Genomic DNA, 25,519 nt, shown 5'->3' on the forward strand with positions numbered 1-25,519 from the left:
ATCTATTCGTCCTAATAGCTCATTTCTTCTCTGTGTCATTCACACGATTATTACTTAATAACAGAGTTTGAAACAAATTATATGGAAGCTGAACGTGTGAATCATTGTGAAAGAGACAATCTTAATTGGAAATCTTGTATTGCTGAGGTTTGATGGCAGGCATGAAAAGGTTGCTGTATGTTGGCAGCATTACGGGTGCTGATCGTATTGCCGTCGGAGAGTATTCTTGTTGTTGATAGATTGAGCCAGCATTAAGGACTCATGAAGAGGCGGTCTGTACATCAAATTAACCACCCATTTGATCCACATCGTAAGTTTGGTCCCGACCTTAGTTTTCCTTTTAATTATCATACCGACGGTTTCATTCGTTATATTACATATTTGCTTATGAAATCAATACATCATGATTGCTCTCGCCATGCTTGAAATACATGATATTAGTATTCCCATTTTCCTTTTTCATTTCAGTAATGTTTTCATCATAAGATCAGTGAGAGAATCATTAGGAATTACAAGATTAATTAGACTAAGAAGAGTCAAAAAAATAACAGCCATCAAAGACTAAATCAACCAACACAATGTTGCCCCATGAGCTTGATATCTCGTTGTTGCTTTAGTCTTGGCTGATGTTACTACTTATCAAACATCTCATTAGCCAAAGACATCAAATTTAAAGAAGTGAGATTTGCAAATCATTTGCTGTTTTTGGTTGAGACGTTATCAGTCTAATAAAGGATGATATGATATAATTCCTTCCTTTGCATCCATTTATTTCTATCTTCTTTTGGAACCAGACTGATTTCTCTAACAATACATCAAGGCTGATTTTTAAAGACGTATGGTTTGGGAAAGAAATTTCTCCATCTGCTCTGCTAATGGAATTAGAAGGGAATGCCTGGAGTCTTGACCTTCACTTTTGAAAGTTTACGTACATATCAGATAATTCTTTATTGACTTGTAAAATTGCTTTATTCTTTCACTATTAATAGCGTTTGAGGCTTTCTGGGGTGGCTCATGGCAACCCGTGGAGCGCTTAAAAATTGGTGATGGAGCTATCTCGACGCTTATAGTTGAGAACGGAGTGGTCACTGAGGAGGACATTCCCATGTCACATCTTCGTATAAGGTCTAGGAAAGCAATGTCGTTTGACTGCACATCCTTTCTAAGGCCAGGAGTTGATGTGTGTGTGCTCACGACATCTCAGAACTCTGAAAATACACATGATGAGAGAAATGCTGCGCCCGTAAGTTCAATATTTGTTGATTGAAATGTGTTTATCTTTTTTGAGAGTCATATATGTCTCTACTTTGACATAATTTGAAGTATGATTTTCCTTAGTATAATAATTTGGACCATGTAAAGCATCATGTGTTCACAGATTTGAAGCATGTAAAGCATCATATGTAATTGTCTTAGGACGTGGTTTTTGATAGGAAAGTTAGTCATAAAATTTTGCTTTTTCCTAAAATATAGATCTTTTTCACTGGGGAAGTTATTATGTGGAATGAGGCTTTTGTCGCTTAGCTCATTTGTAGGTCTGGATTGATGCGAAACTGCGATCTATTGAGAGAAAACCTCACGACGTTGCATGTGACTGCAACTTCTATGTCAGTTTCTATCTTGAGCAAGGCCCTGATCTTATTTTGGCAAACAAAAAACTTAGTAAGGAGATGAGCATGATAAAAATCGACCAAATTTCTGTTCTTCAAAGGCTTGAACTGAAACCATGTGACTCCGAACATTACCGTTGGAGCTGCTCTGAGGACTGTTCTTCAGTGCAAAAGTTTAAATTGTTTACGGGAAAATTCTGTGCTGACCTCACATGGCTCATCGTTACATCAGTTCTGAGGAAAGCTGCATTTGATATAAGGTCGATACGGAACCATATCGTTTACGAGGTTTCAGAATATAACCCTCACGTAGCTCAAGCAGATCCCTGCAATCATACTTATACTGTGAATTTCAAGGTGGAAAATGAAGTTTCTACCCCCTTCATTGTACAGTTTGCTCTAGATGCCCTTCAGGAAGGACCTGAGGGACGTGAAGTCGGATTCTTGTCATCATTTGATCCCATGGAGTTGCGTAGATCAAAACGCCGGAATGTACAACCCGAACGTTATTTAGGTTGTGATAATCTTCCAGATTATGAGATTGAGGTTACTCGATTAGGAGAAAGCAAGACATATAAATTGGAGTACGATGAAATTTCTTCTGAAAGTGATGGGTATGATGAGATGCCATTGGCACTATCAGTTCAGGCTGATAACCAATATCAGCAATATGGTGGTGCTGAAGACTGGATTAGGTCTTACAGAAAAAATAATTCTGGATGCAATTTGGAATCAGGTGTGCTGAAACGTAAAAGCCACAAGAAATCAAGTTCATCTAAACATAAAAAAAAATCAGGTGCTATGGATAAAGGACCTCAGGGAAATGAACTTGCTATTGTTCCTGCAAATACATCTGCTGAGAATATCTCAGATTTCTTCGATAAAAAGTTTCGGAATGTTAAAATTCCTGATGATTATTCAGAAGATATCGGAGACATGGTTTCCAAATATTTCTACATGAACGCTTCCCCATCCTCGAGTAAAAAGAAAACATTTGATTTTGACTTCATGGAGGTGGAAAGTGGAAGTAGACGGCGCCAGAAAGGCACCAGACGGAAATACCACAGGACAAGTAGCCTTTCTGCTAGTTTAAAGCGGGACTGCGTTTATATAAGAGAGAGCATTTATGATGTGAGAAGCTTTAGGAAGGGCTCTGTAACTGCACAGTTATGTCGGGAATTGATTAGAAGATGCATGAACAACATAGATGCCACTCTTAAAAATGAACCTATACAACCGCCTGTGGTTGATCAGTGGAAAGAGTTCCAGTCGACGACATCCTCAAATAGAAGGGAACAGGATGAGAAATCCACGGTGAACAATGAAGACGAAATATCTGAAATTGATATGTTATGGAAGGAAATGGAGCTAGCTCTTGCATCATGGTATCTCTTTGATGATAACGAGGTAAAATTTAACAGTATGAATCACCCGTATATGATCAGGAGTATTGACTAATTATTATTTCAGTGTAACTGATTACTTTTAGGCCCCGTTTGCTTTGATATATAAGCCTTTATAAGAAAATTAGTATAAGTTAATACAATGTTTACTTTATAAAATCAATGCCCTGTACTAATTATTGTTAAACCTGAATAACTAACACCATCTTGGGAGGTGGTATAAAATTAGTCCCAGGATTGCAACAAACGTGAATGATCATTATACCCTTGAAATTTGATTTAATAATAATAAATAAATAATAATAATGATAACAGTAATAATAATATACTGATAATAAAATAATAATAATAAATATTAAATAGTAATTATTGTTATTATTTACTATTATTATTATTATCATTAATATTATCATTATTTTATTATGATCATTATTATTATTATATCATTTGTCATTATTAATAATTATAATTGTTGTTGTTGTTATTATTATTTTGATGTCTATTTAATTTTGTAAATAAGGGCATAAAGGTAATTTTCCTATCAAAAGAATGTGGATACATCAAAGTAAATACTAGAATTTATTTATTTCGAGAATACATATAGCAATACTGAGTAATTATACAGGGTTTTTCGTGTCATTCATTTAGTAAAGGATAATCCTATCATTCATTTAATACGATCCTCGAAGTAAATGGGGCGTCGACTGATTATGGACCAATTTTATGTAAGAAAATTCGACCTTAGTTATCAGCATGTTGGTTTTGTTGTATTGAATATATATGGTTTTCCTATTCTGCAGTGCTTCCTGTTATTTACTGCCATTATTTTTGGAAAATTTGACAGGATTCTCATGTTCAGCCTACTGCTGAAGTGCCAAAGCCACGTGAAATTGTGGAGAATAAGTGTGAACATGATTTCCGGCTCAATGAACAAGTTGGAACTATTTGCCGATTATGTGGATTTGTGGAGACTGAAATAAAGGATATGCTCCCACCATTTGTAAGTCAGGCTTAGATTTAATAAGTTCAACTTTTAACACTCCTCGTAAGAATGCTGCGAGTCGGTGGAAGTTTGGGATTTCAAATGATTTTGTTTCTGCATTCTTTACTATATATTAAAATTTTAGAGTTAAACTTGACCACGAAATAAACGCCAATGTCTTTAGTGCGACTGTTCCGTTGACACATGACCTTTAGCTAGTGGCTAAAAACTTACTTAATTTTCCTTTTGGGAGTTCTCTGTGGTTTACATTTTTCAACTTTTCTTTTTCCTTGTGCAGACTGCATCTGCCCACTCTATTCCGAATAAGGAGCAAAGGACAGAAGATGAGCCAGAGCTCAAGAAAAGTGAAGATGGAGAACTAGAACCTGATCTCAAAGACAAATTACGGAGCCATCAAAAGAGAGCTTTTGAGTTTTTGTGGCGAAACATTGCTGGTTCTTTGATACCTTCCCGAATGGAGAAAAAGAAAAAGAGGAGAGGTGGTTGCGTCATTTCCCACTCCCCCGGAGCTGGGAAGACTTTGCTCATCATTGCATTTCTTGTGAGCTACCTGAAATTGTTTCCAGGATCGAGGCCACTAGTTCTTGCTCCAAAAACAACACTTTATACTTGGTACAAAGAGATAATAAAGTGGAAAGTTCCTATTCCAGTTTATCAGATCCACGGTGGTCAAACATATAAAGGTGAAGTTTTAAAGCAGAGAATGAAGTTAGCTCCAGGTCTTCCACGCAATCAAGATGTTATGCACGTTCTCGACTGCCTGGAAAAGATGCAGAGGTGGCTGTCCCATCCTAGCATCCTGCTCATGGGGTACACGTCTTTCCTAACTTTAACACGGGAAGATTCACATTACGCTCACAGGAAATATATGGCGCAATTGCTAAAGCAGTGTCCAGGAATTTTGATACTCGATGAAGGGCACAACCCTCGGAGTACAAAATCAAGACTGAGAAAGGCTTTGATGAAGGTTAACACAAGGCTTAGAGTTTTGCTTTCTGGAACATTGTTTCAGAACAATTTTGGTGAGTATTTCAACACCCTTTGCCTAGCAAGGCCGGTATTCGTCAATGAGGTCTTGAAGGAGTTGGATCCCAAGTATGAGAAGAGAAACAAAGAGAGACAAACACAGTTCTCACTGGAAAATCGGGGAAGAAAGCTTTTGATTGATAAGATCTCAAAAAAGATTGACTCAAATAAGGGAGAAGAAAGAGCACAAGCTCTGAAAACACTGAAGAAGTTAACGAGTAAGTTCATAGACGTGTACGAGGGGGGAACGTCCGACAAACTTCCCGGTTTGCAGTGTTATACATTAATGATGAAGTCAACCAGTCTTCAGCAAGAAATTCTTTTAAAACTTCAGAATCAAAGGCCTGTCTACAAGGGATTTCCACTGGAGTTGGAGTTATTAATCACGCTTGGGGCAATCCATCCTTGGTTGATTAGAACAACGGCGTGCTCCAGTCAATACTTTACTCCAGAAGAACTAGAAGACCTCGAGCAATTCAAGTTTGATATGAAGTCAGGTTCAAAAGTCAGATTCGTGATGAACCTCATACCACGATGTCTGATCAGAAATGAAAAGGTGTTGATATTTTGCCACAATATTGCTCCAATCAATCTGTTCCTACAGATATTTGAGAGGTTTTATGGATGGCGTAAGGGTCGAGAAGTCCTTGTGCTTCAAGGAGATATCGAACTCTTTGAAAGAGGACGAGTGATGGACAAATTTGAAGAGCCAGGCGGACCATCGAAAGTCATGTTGGCCTCAATTACAGCTTGTGCTGAAGGCATCAGCTTGACTGCTGCATCACGTGTGATTTTGCTTGACTCGGAGTGGAATCCTTCCAAGAGCAAGCAAGCCATAGCACGTGCATTTCGGCCCGGTCAGAACAAAGTTGTTTATGTGTATCAACTCTTGGCCACCGGCACTCTGGAAGAAGAAAAACACAGCAGAACTACTTGGAAGGAGTGGGTTTCGGATATGATATTCAGCGATGAACACGTTGAGGACCCTTCTCATTGGCAAGCACCAAAAATCGAAGATGAACTGCTGAGGGAGATTGTCGAAGAAGATCGAGCTGCGCTTTTCCATCGGATTATGAAGAATGAGAAAGCTTCGAATGTGATTAGGGGAAAAGGCATGCTGAAGAAAATGAGAGATAAGTGAAATCCTACTCAATTGTTGGATTCTTGAATGTTGATATGTACTTAATTTATCTTGTTTTGTTGTTGAAATCTTGTAACTGCATCCAAATTCATCTTCCTATTTAAAAATAAATTAAAATCAAAGAAGGGGAGTAAAATGTGGTTGAACACATTGTCATTCTGCCATAAATATTGCCCACATATTTGTTTTGGAAGTAGTTTTCCGCTGTATAGCTATTTGTTTCAGAATTCAAAGTTTGTCACTATGAGGGTGTTTGGTGAAGCTTATTCGACAAATTTTACAAATTCGACAGATCTTATTCGAGTTGAACATATATTTGTTCAAGCTTGTCTGATTTGATCTTAAAATATAACTTTTGATGATCTAATAATGATCAACGAGCTTTAGTGGGTCAAATGTGAATTTGATATTTTTAAGTATATTTTATTATTTTTGAATTAATCAAACTGAGTTTAATTCGAATTTGAAGCTTATCAAACAAAAAATTTTGTTTAGGATTTTTAAGGTTAACAAATCAATTTTAACTGTACTTTTAAAGATTAAATTCAATCAAGCATAAAGTGGTTTGATTTACTATCCAGCTTTGTTACGATGTCCTTCAATCTATTCTTGGTCATGGGCCTTAACGTTTTGTAATGGGCTTTCATCCATTCTTGAGATGGGCCTTCTGTGGATGGGCTTGTCTAGGTTTCTTGGGTCACATTTTGGGCTTTCTCCAAAATCATAGAAGAAAATTTACAAATGAAGGTAAGTTTACACATCTTAAACATTTAGAGGGTGAATGGTTAAGTCTATTTAAAATACTTATGTGAAAATTTTATAAGATATTGGATTTTTTTTAAAATAAAGCATTTGAATAAACAAGGGAATAACATCTTATAATATGTTAGGATGTTTGGTAGAATTATAATTGTAAGATTATAAAAATTGACATGATATTATTAAGATCAAGTAAGTAGTTAATTCTTGACATATATTTTATTTAAATCTTTTTAAAATACTTTCATAAACATTTTGTATCTCAAATATATTGTAAGTTGTTTTTAGGATCTTATAAATTCAATCAAAAACCCTCTTAGTCTAACATAATTATTTAGTCTAAATATAAAAAAATAACACATGTCCAAATTTAGCATATTTTCAATTTTGGCAGTATATTTATTTTCTTTATGGTAACGTATAACGAGCATCTATGAAATTTAACATAATTACAAATATTCCATTGTCGTTAGAAAAATTAACAATATTTTATGATTTTCAGTTCCGTTCAACAAATAATCCATTATGTTAGTCTTTATTAACTTTTCGTCTTTTTATTTTATGGTGACATGAAAAAGCCTTGTAAACTATGAAATATTTTACTTATTTTTGAAAATTTTCTAAATCTTTTTTATGGACTAAAAGGGCAAAAACAAAACTTCACTCATTAGTTTCTTTGATATATATTCTTTTTTTAAAAAACAAGAGCAAAGGGGCGTTATAAAAAGATATTCGTAATTATGCTATATTTTAGAGAAATTTATTTTAAGTTCACCCATTATAATATTTATACATTTCTTGTAAATAACTTCATTTTGATTTCCCCACAAATCAGAACATACTTTATTTGCAGATTATACAAAAAATTGAACCCGCATAATGTGTCATTATATTTGGTTTTGTTTTTGGAGTGTTTTGTTTTATGTTTTAGAGATAGAAAGAGAAAAATAGAGATAAATAAGTGTGTGCTGGAAATAGAGTGTATGTTTGGATTTATTTTTAGAGGTAATTTAAAATATTTTTAAATAATTGGTGTATGTTTGTTGTTGAGATTTGGGAGACAAAAGTCACTGTTCATTGTCAAATCATATCTCTTTTATATATTTTTTTCATATAAATATTGTATGTTTAATGTTGTATTTTTTGGAGATAAAAATTAATGTTCATTGTCAAAATTATATTTTTTTTATATTATATATATATATATGTGTGTGTGTATATATTTATTATATATAGAAAGTTTGAAATAAAAAAATATAAATAAGGTGCGAAAACAAAAAGATAAACATTAGACGTATTTTATCTCATCCAAAAATGAAATCAATCATAGTAACTTATTTATCTTTTTTTTGGGGGTGGGGGTGGGGGGGTTTCAAGTTCAATTCATTATAAATGAGTGATTGGACTTGAAATATATAGATAGAAAGCATGAGAAATAAAGGGAAACTGTTCCATTCAAAGAAGAGAATTTCTAACTTTAGCCAAAATGCATCTCACATGATTTTCATATTTCCTCAATCAAGAACCATGCACTTGCAACTCTCCATCAAAATAGAGACTATTTATTTTGTTAGAATTACAATATAGTTATGTACTTTTCTTAAATTCTTCATTTAAGGACAAATTTAGTTGAAAAATTTAAAATTGGTTGGACAATTGCATACGTCTGTAAAAAGAACGGAATTTCTCATTTTATTAATTGTTTATCGTTGATATGACATTTCATAAAGAACAATCGATAAAATGAAAAATCATAATTTTTAACCCGCACATGCAGTGCACCTGATCGCTTTTTGACATATTTTAAATTATTTGACCAAAAATCGTTCCATAAATCAAGAAATTATAAATGGTATATATTTATTGTGCAATCTAAACAAAGTAAAGAGCTAAAACGCGAAAAAAAAGTATAATTTCATAACTAAAAATACATTTATTCCAAATTAAGCCTCTACTATATAATTATAATTTTTAATCTAATTAATAGTAAGTATGACTTTTATATATATATATATATATATATATATCCTGACTTTGACTGTGTGATAAATTACTCCAAATTTTTAATAATTATATATATAGTAAAAAAAATGTATACTTATTTCCACATTTTCTGGTCGAAGATAATAATTAGTGGTAGAGCAGATTGAAGTAATTATACGGGAAAATAACACTTTTTGTTCCGTAATTTTTGAATTTTATCTTTTTATCACATTATTTATGGCATTATTATTTTTTGTTCCATAATTTAAAAAAAATAGTATTTTGATTGTATGACACATTTCTCTTATACTTTTAATGAAAAAGCATGTGACCTTTAAGTGGTAAGTTTGAAAACTTAATAACCACAAGGCTATATTCGTTAAAATTTAATAGAAAGATATTATGAGATCGGAAATATTATCTTTTTCAAAGTTATTTGACCAAACGTAAGAAATCTGTAACCAATTAATTATTTTCTTTGTTTTCATCCGAATTAATGCTAACTACCAAAAAATAAAAAAAGAGGGAAAGAATTCTTCCCTACAAATAGTTGGACAATTATGATTATTTAATAGGATGATTTACAAAAAGTTTTTATGAGGTTTGGTATAATTATATATACCATTTTGATGTCTGGAAAATACCAAAACCCTCTAATATTTGATGAAATTATGTAATTTTTGGGTGGAAGCATGGAATTACAATGAGCTTTTTTAAATTTGACATAATTATAAATACTCACTTGATGTCTGGAAAATACCAATACCCTCTAACGTTTAATGAAATTATGTAGCCATGTAATTATCAACTTTTGCGTTTACTATTTTTTTTTAATTTTAAAAATATCGAACAAGGTGAAGGGAATAATTTTAAAAATTCTGTAAAAAATAAAATATCCACTTAATTTATAAGAAAAAGTCTCAGAAGTTTTTAGAAATATAATTCATTTAAAATATTTTTCCAAACAAGCATGGGCTGATAGAGGTCCAATCGAGTGAACGTAAAGTCCAACTGCAAAAGCCCAAGGTACATGCACTCAGTCTCACACCCATTATTACATTACATTACATCATTTACAGTGCAACTGCAAACCTTAATGAGTTGACAGGCGCTCTGCACTCTGAAAAATTTTCAACGGAGTAGATTCTTTGCTTTCTTTCACTGACAGAAAAAGTAAAGAAGAAGAAAGAAGAGGGTCCCCCACCCCCCTCAACCTCAGCCCTCAATTTGAGGCATCTTTTGCTACGTAGGCGCTCTTTTTCGCACCACTAAAACCAAGAAACCCCACCTCCCCACCCATGGAATCCCACCATCCCAGCCGTTGATTTTCTGCATTTCCCAAAACGCCTTCGCCAGACCCCCGCGTTGCTCCCTACGACATTTTATGGTTTAGCCCGCTGCCTCTTTTTCCGGTTCCCATTCATGAAAGGTAGACAACTCTGCACAGATTTCAAGAATGTTACTGTTTTCTTCTCCTTATTTTTTACCGTTGGATTTTACTGTGCCTACTACTAAAACTCATTTATGTACACCTCTGCGCTGCCCCTGTCATTTGCTATTTATTACTTTCCCCAAATGTGGTTCGGTGTTTAAGGAGTCCCATTAAGGGGATTTTCCGACAGGGAAAGTTTCCAGCTGCTTCTAGCTGGCTGGAATCATCGATTTTCCTTACCGGGATTTTGAGTTACCAGTTAACTGCATTCCCTTTTCATGATTCTTGATTTTGCTGTTTGTTTTTTCGTTTCTTGTTTAGGGTTTGGTGGGAGTTGCTTTGATGGTTGTTGTGATCTTTATTTTGTAGTGTGCTGGTGCTAATCATGGTGGTTCTGGGGTTGAAATCGGTAATCAAGAATGAGCACCATCAGTTGTACTTCAAGATTGTTCTACTACAGTTTGACCTAACTTTATCGTTCCGGGCAAATCAATAATTTTATACAGGTTCCTTAGTTTTATATAATTGATGGGCGCCATCAGTTGTACTTTAAGATTGTTCTATACAATAAAGAGAAACTTGATCAATCGTGGACGTAGGAGAAATTCATCTTAAAATCAGGTATAATTTTATCTCTTCATGAATTTGCTTTTTATTGTGTTTTGCACAAGTTTCGCAATGTCTTGGAATTATCTAAGATGGAACGTTGGTTGGGAATAGGAAATTTGAGCTGCTTTTCCCATCTGTTCGTCCTGATAGCTCATTTCTTCTCTGTGTCGTTCACACGATTATACATAAAAACAGAGTTTGAAACAGATTATATGGAAGCTGAACGCGTAAATTGTTGTGAGAGAGATCAGTCTTAATTGGTAATCTTGTACTGCTGAGGTGTGATGGCAGGCATGAATAAGCTTGCTGTATGTTGGCAGCATTACAGGTGCTGATCGTGTTGCCGTCGGAGAGTATTCTTGTTGTTGAAAGATTGAGCCAGCATTAAGGACTTATGAAGAGGCGGTCTGTACATCAAATCGACCACCCATTTGATCCTCATCGTAAGTTTGGCCCCGAGCTTATTTTTCCTTTTAATTATCCTACCGACGGTTTCATTCTTAATATTAAATATGTACTTATGAAATCAATTCGTCATGATTGCTCTCTCCATGCTTGAAATACATGATTTTAATATTCCCATTTTCCCTTTTCATTTCAGTAATGTTTTCACCATGAAACCAGTGAAAGAATCATGAGGAATTACAAGATTAATTAGACTAAGAAGAGTCAGAAAAATAACAGCCGGCAAAAACTAAATCAACCAAAACAATGTTGCCCCATGAGCTTGATATCTCGTTGTTGCTTTAGTCTTGGCTGATGTTACTACTTATCAAACATCTCATTAGCCAAAGACATCAAAGTTAAAGAAGTGAGATTTGCAAATCATTTGCTGTTTTTGGTTGAGACGTTATCAGTCTAATAAAGGATGATATGATATAATTCCTTCCTTTGCATCCATTTATTTCTATCTTCTTTTGGAACCAGACTGATTTCTCTAACAATACATCAAGGCTGATTTTTAAAGACGTATGGTTTGGGAAAGAAATTTCTCCATCTGCTCTGCTAATGGAATTAGAAGGGAATGCCTGGAGTCTTGACCTTCACTTTTGAAAGTTTACGTACATATCAGATAATTCTTTATTGACTTGTAAATTACTTTATTCTTTCACTATTAATAGCGTTTGAGGCTTTCTGGGGTGGCTCATGGCAACCCGTGGAGCGCTTAAAAATTGGTAATGGAGCTATCTCGACGCTTATAGTTGAGAACGGAGTGGTCGTTGAGGAGGACATTCCCATGTCACACCTTCGTATAAGGTCTAGGAAAGCAATGTCGTTTGACTGCACATCCTTTCTAAGGCCAGGAGTTGATGTGTGTGTGCTCACGACATCTCAGAACTCTGAAAATACACATGATAAGAGAAATGCTGCGCCCGTAAGTTCAATATTTGTAGATTGAAATGTGTTTATCTTTTTTGAGAGTCATATATGTCTCTACTTTGACATAATTTGAAGTATGATTTTCCTTAGTATAATAATTTGGAGCATGTAAAGCATCACGTGTTCACAGATTTGAAGCATGTAAAGCATCATATGTAATTGTCTTAGGACGTGGTTTTTGATAGGAAAGTTAGTCATTGAATTTTGCATTTTCCCAAAATATGAATCTTTTTGCATTGGGGATGTTATTATGTGGAATGAGGCTTTCGTCGCTTAGCTCCTTCACTGGTCTTATTGTGTTGTAGGTCTGGATTGATGCGAAACTGCGATCTATAGAGAGGAAACCTCACGACGTTGCATGTGACTGCAACTTCTATGTCAGTTTCTACCTTGAGCAAGGCCCTGATCTTATTTTGGCAAACAAAAAACTTAGTAAAGAGACGAGCATGATAAAAATCGACCAAATTTATGTTCTTCAAAGGCTTGAACTGAAACCATGTGACTCCGAATATTACCGTTGGAGCTGCTCTGAGGACTGTTCTTCAGTGCAAAAGTTTAAATTGTTTACGGGAAAATTCTGTGCTGACCTCACATGGTTCATCGTTACATCAGTTCTGAGGAAAGCTGCATTTGATATAAGGGCGATGCGGAACCATATCGTTTACGAGGTTTCAGAATATAACCCTGACGTAGCTCCAGCAGATCCCTGCAATCATACTTATACTGTGAATTTCAAGGTGGAAAATGAAGTTTCCACCCCCTTCATTGTACAATTTGCTCCAGATGCCCTTCAGGAAGGGCCTGAGGGACGTGAAGTTGGATTCTTGTCATCATTTGATCCCATGGAGTTGCGTAGATCAAAACGCCGGAATGTACAACCCGAACGTTATTTAGGTTGTGATAATCTTCCGGATTATGAGATTGAGGTTACTCGATTAGGAGAAAGCAAGACATATAAATTGGAGTACGATGAAATTTCTTCGGAAAGTGATGAGTATGATGAGATGCCATTGGCACTTTCAGTTCAGGCTGATAACCAATATCAGCAATATGGTGGTGCTGAAGACTGGATTAGGTCTTACAGAAAAAATAATTCTAGATACAATTTGGAATCAGGTGTGCTGAAACGTAAAAGCCACAAGAAATCGAGTTCATCTAAACCCAAAAAAAAGTCAGGTGCTATGGATAAAGGATCTCAGGGAAATGAACTTGCTATTGTTCCTGCAAATACTTCTGTTGAGAATAGCTCGGATTTCTTCGATAAGAAGTTTCGGAGTGTTAACATTCCTGATGATTATTCAGAAGATATCGGAGACATGGTTTCCAAATATTTCTACATGAACGCTTCCCCATCCTCGAGTAAAAAGAAAACATTTGATTTTGACTTCATGGAGGTGGAAAGTGGAAGTAGACAGCGCCAGAAAGGCACCAGACGGAAATACCACAGGACAAGTAGCCTCTCTGCTAGTTTAAAGCGGGACTGTGTTTATATAAGAGAAAGCATCTATGATGTGAGAAGCTTTAGGAAGGGCTCTGTAAGTGCACAGTTATGTCGGGAATTGATTAGAAGATGCATGAACAACATAGATGCCACTCTTAAAAATGAACCTATACAACCACCTGTGGTTGATCAGTGGAAAGAGTTCCAGTCGACGACATCCTCAAATAGAAGGGAACAGGATGAGAAACCCACAGTGAACAATGAAGAAGAAATATCTGAAATTGATATATTATGGAAGGAAATGGAGCTAGCTCTTGCATCATGGTATCTCTTTGATGATAACGAGGTAAAAATTTAACAATTTGCATCACTCGTAAGTAATGACTAATTAATATTTCTGTTTAATTGATTCCTTTTAGGCCTCGTTTATTTTGATAGATAAGCCTTTATAAGAACATTAGTATAAGTTCATACAATATTTACTTTATTATATAGGGGTCGATATAAAATCAAAATCCTATACTAATTACTGTTACACTTGAATAACTAATTCCACCTTGGGAGGTGGTAAAAATTAGTCGTAAGGTTGCAACAAACGTGAATGACCATTATACCCTTGAAATTTGAATTAATAGTAATAATAAATAAATAAATAATAAACAATAATATATAATGATATAATAATAATAATAATAATAATAAATAGTAGTTATTGTTAAACCATTATTATTATTATTAACATTTATGTTATTATTATTTTATTATCATCATTATTATTTTTATATTATTTATCATTATCATTATCATTATTAATTATTATTATTATTATTATTTTAATGTCTAGTAAATTTTGTAAACAAGGTAATTTTCCTATCAAAAGCATGTGGATAGCATCAAAGTAAATAATTGATAGAATTTATTTATTTCGATAATACATGTAAGTAACTACCTGAGTAATTATACAAGGGTTTTTATATCATTTATCTAGTAAAGGATATACAATTCCCAAAGTAAATGGGCCTTAACTAATAATTATGGACTAATTTTATGTAAGAAAATTCGAGCTTAGTTATTAGCATGTTGGTTTTGTCGTATTGAATATATACGGTTTTCCTATTGTGCAGTGTTTCCTATTATTTACTGCCCTTATTGTTGGAAATTTTTGACAGGATTCTCATGCTCAGCCTACTGTTGAAGTGCCAAAGCCACGTGAAATTCTGGAGAATAAGTGTGAACATGATTTCCGACTCAATGAACAAGTTGGAACTGTTTGCCGATTATGTGGATTTGTGGAGACTGAAATAAAGGATATGCTCCCACCATTTGTAAGTCGGGTTTAGATTTAATAAGTTCAACTTTTAAAACTGCTCATAAGAATGGTGCGATTCGGTGGAAGTTAGGGATTTCAAATGATTTTCTTTCTATATTCTTTACGATATATTACAATTTTAGTGTTAAACATGGCCACAAAATGATAAAGAAGTAAACGCCAATGTTTTTAGTGCGACTGTTCCATTGACAAATGACCTTTAGCTAGTGGCTAAAAACTTACTTAATTTTCCTTTAGGGAGTTTATGTGGTTTACATTTTTCAACTTTCTTTTTCCTTGTGCAGACTGCATCTGCCCACTCTATTCTGAATAAAGAGCAAAGAACGGAAGATGAACCAGAGCTCAAGAAAAGTGAAGATGGAGAACTAGATGATACCTGATCTCAAAGACAAATTACGGAGCCATCAAAAGAGAGCTTTTGAGTTTTTGTGGCGAAACATTGCTGGTTCTTTGATACCTTCCCGAATGGAGAAAAAGAAAAAGAGGAGAGGTGGTTGCGTCATTTCCCACTCCCCCGGAGCTGGGAAGACTTTGCTCATCATTGCATTTCTTGTGAGCTACCTGAAATTGTTTCCAGGATCGAGGCCACTAGTTCTTGCTCCAAAAACAACACTTTATACTTGGTACAAAGAGATAATAAAGTGGAAAGTGCCTATTCCAGTTTATCAGATCCACGGTGGTCAAACATATAAAGGTGAAGTTTTAAAGCAGAGAATGAAGTTAGCTCCAGGTCTTCCACGCAATCAAGATGTTATGCACGTTCTCGACTGCCTGGAAAAGATGCAGAGGTGGCTGTCGCATCCTAGCATCCTGCTCATGGGGTACACGTCTTTCCTAACTTTAACACGGGAAGATTCACATTACGCTCACAGGAAATATATGGCGCAATTACTAAAGCAGTGTCCGGGAATTTTGATACTCGATGAAGGGCACAACCCTCGGAGTACAAAATCAAGACTGAGAAAAGCTTTGATGAAGGTTAACACAAGGCTTAGAGTTTTGCTTTCTGGAACATTGTTTCAGAACAATTTTGGTGAGTATTTCAACACCCTTTGCCTAGCAAGGCCGGTATTTGTCAATGAGGTCTTGAAGGAGTTGGATCCCAAGTATGAGAAGAGAAACAAAGAGAGGCAAACACAGTTCTCATTGGAAAATCGGGGAAGAAAGCTTTTGATTGATAAGATCTCAAAAAAGATTGACTCAAATAAGGGAGAAGAAAGAGCACAAGCTCTGAAAACACTGAAGAAGTTGACGAGTAAGTTCATAGACGTGTATGAGGGGGGAACATCCGACAAACTTCCTGGTTTACAGTGTTATACATTAATGATGAAGTCAACCAGTCTTCAGCAAGAAATTCTTTTAAAACTTCAGAATCAAAGGCCTGTCTACAAGGGATTTCCACTGGAGTTGGAGTTATTAATCACGCTTGGGGCAATCCATCCTTGGTTGATTAGAACAACGGCATGCTCTAGTCAGTACTTTACTCCAGAAGAACTAGAAGGCCTCGAGCAATTCAAGTTTGATATGAAGTCAGGTTCAAAAGTCAGATTCGTGATGAACCTCATACCACGATGTCTGATCAGAAACGAAAAGGTGTTGATATTTTGCCACAATATTGCTCCAATCAATCTGTTCCTACAGATATTTGAGAGGTTCTACGGGTGGCGTAAGGGTCGAGAAGTCCTTGTGCTTCAAGGAGATATCGAACTCTTTGAAAGAGGACGAGTGATGGACAAATTTGAGGAGCCAGGCGGACCATCGAAAGTCATGCTGGCCTCAATTACAGCTTGTGCTGAAGGTATCAGCTTGACTGCTGCTTCACGTGTGATTTTGCTTGACTCAGAGTGGAATCCTTCTAAGAGCAAGCAAGCCATAGCACGTGCATTTCGGCCCGGTCAGAACAAAGTTGTTTATGTTTATCAGCTCTTGGCCACCGGCACTCTGGAAGAAGAAAAACACAGCAGAACTACTTGGAAGGAGTGGGTTTCGGATATGATATTCAGCGATGAACACGTTGAGGACCCTTCTCATTGGCAAGCACCAAAAATCGAAGATGAGCTGCTGAGGGAGATTGTTGAAGAAGATCGAGCTGCGCTTTTCCATCGGATCATGAAGAATGAGAAAGCTTCTAATGTGATTAGAGGAAAAGGCATGCTGAAGAATATGAGAGATAAGTGAAATCCTACTTGATTGTTGGATTCTTGATTGTTTATATGTACTTAATTTATCGTGTTTTCTTGAAGAAATCTTGGAATTGCATCCAAATTCATCTTCCTATTTAAAAATAAATTAAACTTAAAGAAAAGAAGTAAAATTTGGTTGAACACACTTGTCATTCTGTCATAAATGTTTGGCTAAAATGCCTAAAACCCCCCTCTGTTTTGAAAAGTTGGCTAGAAATTATTTTTTGTATTCAAAATAGGATAAACCCCTCCTGTGTTTTTTAAATGTTGCTCACTTGCCCATTTTTTTTAAATTTAATTAATGATGTTAATTTTTTAATAAAATAACCTCTTTATTTAATATATATTATTTTTTATTTTAGTGACAGTTGGATTTTTTCTGATCAAATATTAATTGTTATATCTAATTAATTAATCTCAATCATTAGATTTTTAAAAAAAATGAAAGGTCTAGATTCAATAAATTATTTAATTTATTTTATATATAAATAATTTAAAATAAAAAATATATTATTATATATATAAATATAAACTAAGTACCCCACCCCCTACCCCTCACCCCCCACTCGACCACGGCGGCGGCGCAGATCTTTAGACTATCGGATCTCTGCAAATGCTTTATTAAAATGAGTGAGACTGCTCTCATTAGAATCGTTTCAGATGGTGGTGCTCTGCGATTCAGATTTGCCCGAACGACGATGAATTGAAGCCAAGCAAGTTCGAAGGTCGTGACTTGAGCTGAGCCTGTCCGATTGACAAAAACTCACATTGAATGTATGGGAATTTTCCTCTTGATGAGATGACGCTGAAAACCTAGAGAGAAGTTTCCGGCGAAAAAGGGGCGAAAAATGCATTTTAGCCTTAATTTTCATTAAGTTAATCATTAATTATAATTATTTTTATTTTTTAATTAACTTAATTATTTGATATTTAATTATAATTTTTTATATATATATATTGGATTTCTTTTTTCTTTTAAATATAAACTATACTAATTTAAATATAAATATCATTTTAAAAAATAATATAATTGATAAAATATTTAACCTAACCTAAATAATAATTTAAATTTAGTATATTATTTAAAATATTTTTTATAATTAGTACATAAAATATTTTTATTAAAATTTAGTATATTATTTAAAACATTCATTTTATTTTCAAATACACCCATTAAAATATTTAACTTAAATTTGAAAAATAGAATTTAGTATATTAAAATTATATTTTGTAACATTTAGTACATTTTTATTTTTTTGGTATTTTATATTAATAAATATATTTTAAGAAATTTTGAAATAAAACATAATGTATATAATTATGTTAAAAAATATATTTTTATCTTTTTGGTATTCTTAAACATTTTTGAAATAAAAAATAATAAGGTATATTTTTTATAATGTAATAAATTTAAATATCATTTATTTAATATTTTAGTCATAATAGCAAACAAATGCACACAAAACAAGCCAAAAAGAATCTTATTTTATTATGCAGACATATAAAGGATATTTTAGTCCAAAATGACCTAAAACATTTACCAGAATAGCAGAAACAGACAACCAAGTGCACTAGCGTTCATACCATTTTCCGTCAATTGTTAACAGAATTAGGGTTTTTTTTTTGCTAAGTTACAAAACAGAAGGGGTTTTTTTTAGCTATTTCCAAAATACAAGAGGGTTTGTAGCTTTCAACAAAATACAGGAAGGTAAAATGCATTTTAGCCAAAATATTGCCCACATATTTGTTTGGAACTAGTTTTTCCCCTCTATAATTCAGAATTTAGAGTTTGTTTTGTACTAAGTGAGTGTTTGGTGAAGCATATTCGACAAATTTTATAAATTCGATAGATCTTATCCCATATGAATATATCTTTGTTCAAGTTTGTTTGAATTGATATCAATTTTAAAATATAGTTTTTGAACGTGGTTCAATTATTGGTCTTATCAAGCTCAATGAACTTCAGTGGGTCAAATATAAATTTGATGTTTTTAAATATATTTTATTATTTTTAAATTAATCAAATTGAGTTTAAGTCGAGTTTGAAGCTTATCAAACAAAAAATTTTATTTAGGATTTTAAAGGCTAACAAATCAATTTTAAATGAGCTTCTATTGATCAAATTCAATCAAGCATAAAGTGGTTTGATTTATTTTCCAGCTTTGTTACGATGTCCTTCAATCTATTCTTGGTCATGGGCCTCAACGTTTTGTAATGGGCTTTGATCAATTGAGCCATTTTCTGCAGATGGGCTTCTATAGTTTTCTTGGGCCACAGTTTGGGCCTTGTCCAAAAAGTGGTGCATCATAAAAGAAAATTTACAAATGAATGTAAGTAGATATTACATATTTAAACATTTAGAGGGTGAATGGTTAAGTTTATTTAAAACACTTATTTGAAAATTTTATAAGATATTGGATTTTTTTTAAAATAAAATATTTGAACAAAACAAGAGACTATATTTTATAAATATTTTTACATCTTATAATCTGTTAGGCTGTTTGGTAGAATAATTTCTTTATAATGGTAAAATATAAAAATTGACATGATATTATTAAGATCAAGTAAATAGTTAATTCTTGACATATATTGTATTTAATTTTTTTTAAAATACTTTCATAAATATTTTGTATCTCAAATATATTATAAGTTTTTCTTCAGATCTTGTAAGTTCAATCAAACACCCTCTTAGTCTGACATAATTATTTAGTCTAAATATAAAAAATAATAAAAAATATCACCTTCTGTTAAGCAAATTAGGTAAAGAGGAGTTTAACTGATTGTATTGTTATGAGTTGATTGCGTTATGAAATAAGGTTAATTCGTGTTGGAATTAAGTTGATTAGATTCTACATATTTGGCTCATTTTGTCTTGTTTAAAACTATACCCGATGTACTTATTGAGTTGCAAGATCATTCCTCTACTTATATTTTCAGGAGTAGATCTTGCAGTGTTTACCCACCGAGAACTAGGTCTAAACCTTGTATTTAAGTCAGGCAGGACCAATATATTGTTTTCTCCTCACATGTCAGCAAAAATGAATATCACATTTTGGGAATGTATAAATGCGAATTAAAAATATGGATGACACGAACTAAGTTTGCGCCTGAATATTTGATGCTTTATATGGTACGAGGGTGTCTTGAATTGTATCCCCTGATGTGGTTGAGGTTTTTCTACTAAGGGATAAAATCGGGAATTTTACCTCGATACAATTGCGCACCAGGTGAATTGAGAATTCATTTTCTTGAAAACAACACCTCTTTCGGAAATTGCAATTCACCTGGTGCACAATTATGCTGAGGTAAAATTTTCGATTTTATTTCTTAGTAGAAAAACCTCAACCACATCACTCCCCTTCCATATTTGGATGTTTTTTCGATAAATATACCCTGTTAGTTTTACTTTATTGCCTTGTTGTGCTGTTGATGTGTTTTGAGTATTTTTTGCACAAACATGAGGCGCCACATCACATGTTTTATTGGCCTATAAGAAGACATGATGTTCTGAAGTGGGTTGGGCAATGCTTTCTTGTACGCGTTACTCTTGTATTCAAGTGGCGTAGCCAATATCCTCTTGCCTTCAGCAGGGTAATTCTACCAAGTTGCTTTTGACAGAGTATGACTTGCTTCAAGGCTCCCGTCTTAGGGTAGTGTATAACAGGTTTCGCTTCCAAGTAGCTTAGCCAGCCTGCTGTAAAGTTGAGGTAAGCAAGTGCTACAACATGAAAATGAGTATAAATATAAGGGATAATTACATTTTACACCCCCTAACTTATGGTCAGTTTACACAGACTACTCTTATCTTTTGCATAATTACATAAACTGCTCCTGACAACAAAAAAATAGGGATAGTTTGTGTAATGATGCTAAAGTTTTTAGAGATGTTTCTGTAATTTTTTAAAAAAGTAAAGAGTGGTTTGTGTAAGTGATATTGTTAGTTTGACTGATGTATGTGTAATTATCTAAATGATAGGGGTGATTGTATAAACAGACTATAGGTTAAGGATGTGAATGTAATTATCCCTAAATATAATCCACTTAGTAATCTAACATATGTATGCTACTAAATTGCAGCTTTCAAAGCTAAGTGTGCCAACTGCCAAACATAGGCTTCTTGTTAAGAGTCATAGCCTAAAACTTGGAGCAAGTGTGCGCCTACTAAGGGTCGCTTATTAGGGCTCACTAAACTGGTAAAACGATTAAGAGTGGGCCAACTAAGGGCAGGTTATCAGGGCTCCCAGCCAATAAGATAAGTATGAGTACACCAACTAGGGGTGGATTATTAGGGCTCGCAGCAAGTATGATGAGCAAGAATGCGCCAACTAAATGGCAGCTTAATAGGGCTTGTAGCCAGTAGAGCAAGTGTGCGCCCGCTAAGGGTCGCTTATTAGGGCTCGCTAACCTGGTAAAATGACTAAGATTGGCCAGCTAAGGACAGCTTATCAGGACTTGCAATCGATAAGATGAGTATGAGTGCACCAACTAGGGACGGATTATTAGGGCTTGCAGCAAGTAAGACGAGCAAGAATGCACCAACTAAATGGGAGCTTATTAGGGCTTGTAGCCAGTAGGGGAGCGCCTGTTGATGGTTGCTTATTATAGCTCAAAGCTGATAGGATTGTCAACTTGTTGTCAGTGCAACATATAGTGAGGGAACGAAAATCATTTTTATTTTAGCAGGATAATGCTTATATTATACACAAATATATATATATATATATATATATATATATATATATACATATACATAGATATAAAAAAGAAAAAAGAATTTCATTTTTTTATAACTTGACTTTTTAATTAGGGAAAAATGGTCGGTACACTTGATTTATTTTATGGTCATTTTCTGTTTTTTAGACTTTCGCGGAGGGGTAAACTAGTTATTTCACATATTTTGATCATCTTTTTACCTATTAGGTGATTTATTCAATTTTGCAAAAGATAGATAATTTATATAAATAAACCATAGACCAGATACGTAAAATAGTCATCCTTTCAATTACATTAATACCACCTTAAACATGGTCAAATTGCAAAAATCAGTTCACCCTTTGCATAATTACACTAACATCTCTTCTGCATGTTTTTTTTCCAAAAACCACAGACAGACAATAGAGGATTCTTTTTGGCCACCAGGGGATGTTAAACAAAATACATCACCGACAGAGGTTACCAATATAATTATTTAAACAATTAGGGAACTTCTATAATTTGATCATAACTGAGGGGATGCAAATATAATTATCCCTTACAAATTTTACAGAATTTCTTTTCTCGCAAGGCCTGCATGATGATGCGAATTAAGGTTTTTCTTTCTTTCAAAGTGAGGCGTGCATGTACTGTCTGTAAGACATCATAGAGAGTGTCTTGACGAGGGAGGACACTGAGTTCAAAGCAACCTCCAGCATTTCTGGTGAACAACCCGGTTTAGCAATTTTCTTCACCTGCAGTTTAGACAATTCTAAGAAAAATCAGGAAAAGAATTACTGCGAAAAACACATTACAACGAAGGACTTCTCAGAGTTACGCGCGTATACTTTCAACTTCAAATACAAAGACAACAAAATCACTGCACCGAAAAAACGACCACGTTCATTTGCAGTAGTCCAAGGTCAATACAACCTCTGATTTGTTGAGATGTTCAAAATACGATAGATTTTCACATGTCAGTGTCTGTGTGTGTGTGTGAGTCTTGCGTTGTGGACATCATTGATGAAATGAACAACTCCATTCCACATCAAGCTTCAGATAATTCTTACGTTTATGTTCAGTATGCAAGTACTTTTCAACAGGTCGATAGTAAGCGAAGCATCAGAAAAGAGCAGAACCCGGAAACAGTAATAAGTATGATGATAATAAATGCTCCAGTTAAAAGTTTACAGTTGATAAGAATGAGAACAGATAAAAAGAACCAAAATTTCTAGGCTTATAATCTGCAAAGAGAGTTATACTATATGGCAAGCCTCGTTACACAGAATAGACAAGGTCAAAACGGCTGGAAAGTGGAAAAAGAATTGAGTAGATACCATACCGTGTCAATGTAAAACTGAAACTCCTCTATCTTTTCAATGTAGCCCCGATCGTGAAAGCCAGAGCACGATTCCTTCAGCAACAGCGTAGTGTTTGAGCTTGTGCAATCATTCATAAGTTTGCCGTCCTCTGTACGGAGAATGCTGCCACCAGAAGACCCCAGAAGCAAAAGATCGATAATATAATACTAAGATAGTAACACCTGATCAATTTGCAGATAAAAATTTTACATCACACACAGAGAAGCTCCGTTTAGATCTAGAATTTAGTAAAGGGACGCGATGTAGAAAATCGATTAGATCTTAAAGTGCATCTTTTTCCTTTCGGATAAAAGATTCAGTTGCAAAATCCTTAAGTGCTCTTACTTGATACATCTCATAATAAATTGGAAAATGCTCGATGTTATGGTTATATAAACATTTCAATCCTACTATTCTTTAGACACAAGTAAAAGAAAATATTTTCTATAGGTATATGAGAAAGACAAACAAAAACACATCCACTGCATCTATATAGGTCGAATCCTGAACAGAGACCATCCAGGCCAAAAAGAATTATGTTGCAGAACTCTAGAAATCGATTACATTAAATAAGAATATTTGATGTACTAGAAGCAGCAACAAAATATTGAAACTGACAAGAACCAGAAGATGCCAATACAGATTTGCCAAAATGATTAGATGGAAAATTAAATAAATGAGCATATATGACAATAGTTTCAGGAAGCCCAACTCATACCATTTTCCAGTGCGTCGATTGTTATAATCAGTGTGAGCAACGGCAGATAATTGCTGAGCTGACCGTGTGTATGATTTATCCAGGACAGCTTCATCCTGCCAAAAATCAATCCTCAAATTTGAACCCTTCAAAATAGAAAATTAATAATGCAACATTTCCAAACAAATCCAAGTGAAGAAAAATTCCCAGCTCCCCGGCTAGATATTCTTACTTCTTTCCAAAATAAGCTACTTCTTCTAGAGAACTACCTTTATGTTAAATTTTAATATATAGCACGTCGGTGAAGAGCAAAAGAAGAAAAGATTATATATATCTTTCGGCCATTTGGCCTACGTTCAAAGACAAAGTGCCCAAGAGCCTACAACTTTATTGTTATCTTTTCACCCCATCACTGTAGCTATTAATTTAAGCATGGTATCAATCTAATTAATCCCCGTCCTCCTAAAATTTCAGATTGCAAGCTAGTTTGCACCATTATTTTCCATTAGGAATCTTTTTTAACCTCAGATGAACAAGAATCAGGCTTTGGAGTTCCAATCAAAGGAAAAATTTATACAGTTTAGACTATGAATATTTCTAATTCCAATTCAAATGCTCTATGTAACAAAAGTAATTTACTCTTCCAACTTTTCTTTCCAATTTCAATAGCTCCTTCCAACTTAAATAAGCTGCAAACTGGAGTTTCTCACTTCATTGCTAAATCTTGCTTCCACGCTGTTCTTTCTCTTACCTTATACATTTTTCTGCAGGTAGCAAGATATCTTGGAAACTACCTTTCTAGACCAACATATACACACATGCGGTTTGCAGACATGTTTTTAAAGATTGCTTTTTTATGCAATATTTCATCAAGAAAGGAAAGCATGTAACCCATCTCCCAGAAATCTACTAAGTTCATAGATAAATCATATACAAGCATAAAAATTGGGGGAAAAAGAAGAGTGTAAACGGAGCCGCAGGTGAAAATGAAATTACCGGATTTTCGGATGCCTGGCACTCGGATTCGCGCCATGAGTTCATTTTCTGTCTCAACCCTTTAGAAGGGAAGCACAGCGCTCCCTCTATTGTAACAGCAGAAACAGAGGCAGTCAGCAGATTCTTACGAGATTTTTGGTTTTTACAGTAGTTTTACAGTAGCTAACACAACGTTCCGGGTGGATGCAAAATGGGAATTGCGTTTGGGAATATTCAGATATTTTTGACATCGACAAAGGGGCTTCAAAAAATTTGAATTGATTCTTTACTCCTTGTAAGATGTTGGTAAAATTGCATAAAGTCCCTCAATATTTTAAAATTTTAACAAAAAATCCCCTTATAATTTAAAAATAGGCAAAATACCCTCAAGTGTTTTAATAATTCAACTCAATCGTCCCTCTCAATTAAATACGACTAACGACATTAACTTTTTTACGAAATAACTATTATATCCTTACTTAATATATATTATT

General features: G+C 34.3%; 3 protein-coding genes across 6 annotated transcripts in view; 2 read left to right on the top strand and 1 right to left on the bottom strand.

Moving 5' to 3' along the window:
* The window catches only part of LOC105173416 (SNF2 domain-containing protein CLASSY 1-like), a 7,853-nt gene extending 1,564 nt beyond the window's left edge, over window positions 1-6,289 (top strand). The window contains exons 4-8 of one of the 4 annotated variants that reach the window (XM_020697789.1): window positions 65-310; window positions 990-1,243; window positions 1,536-3,017; window positions 3,858-4,013; window positions 4,294-6,289. In XM_020697789.1, coding sequence (XP_020553448.1) covers window positions 262-310; window positions 990-1,243; window positions 1,536-3,017; window positions 3,858-4,013; window positions 4,294-6,183 — 3,831 coding nt within the window. In that variant the 5' untranslated portion in view covers window positions 65-261 and the 3' untranslated portion in view covers window positions 6,184-6,289. The remainder of the gene's footprint in view (window positions 1-64; window positions 311-989; window positions 1,244-1,535; window positions 3,018-3,857; window positions 4,014-4,293) is intronic. The other 3 variants (XM_011095140.2, XM_011095139.2, XM_011095141.2) reach the window with 3 other exon arrangements.
* On the top strand, window positions 10,411-17,432 carry LOC105173414 (SNF2 domain-containing protein CLASSY 1-like). The gene is given in 8 exon segments (XM_011095138.2): window positions 10,411-10,615; window positions 10,727-10,978; window positions 11,287-11,409; window positions 12,088-12,341; window positions 12,652-14,133; window positions 14,957-15,112; window positions 15,402-15,489; window positions 15,491-17,432. Coding segments are annotated over 6 exon segments (3,834 nt in total). The 5' UTR covers window positions 10,411-10,615; window positions 10,727-10,978; window positions 11,287-11,360; the 3' UTR covers window positions 17,296-17,432.
* Window positions 22,407-25,270, bottom strand: LOC105173417. The gene is made up of 4 exons (XM_011095144.2): window positions 25,047-25,270; window positions 24,072-24,166; window positions 23,335-23,476; window positions 22,407-22,747 (listed from the first exon to the last, which is right to left on the bottom strand). Exons 1-4 carry the CDS (start codon window positions 25,089-25,091, stop codon window positions 22,622-22,624), a joined length of 408 nt encoding a protein of 135 aa, XP_011093446.1. The 5' UTR covers window positions 25,092-25,270; the 3' UTR covers window positions 22,407-22,621.

Source organism: Sesamum indicum, linkage group LG11 (genome assembly GCF_000512975.1).
Source record: "Sesamum indicum cultivar Zhongzhi No. 13 linkage group LG11, S_indicum_v1.0, whole genome shotgun sequence".
In the NCBI taxonomy this organism is placed as follows: domain Eukaryota; kingdom Viridiplantae; phylum Streptophyta; class Magnoliopsida; order Lamiales; family Pedaliaceae; genus Sesamum; species Sesamum indicum.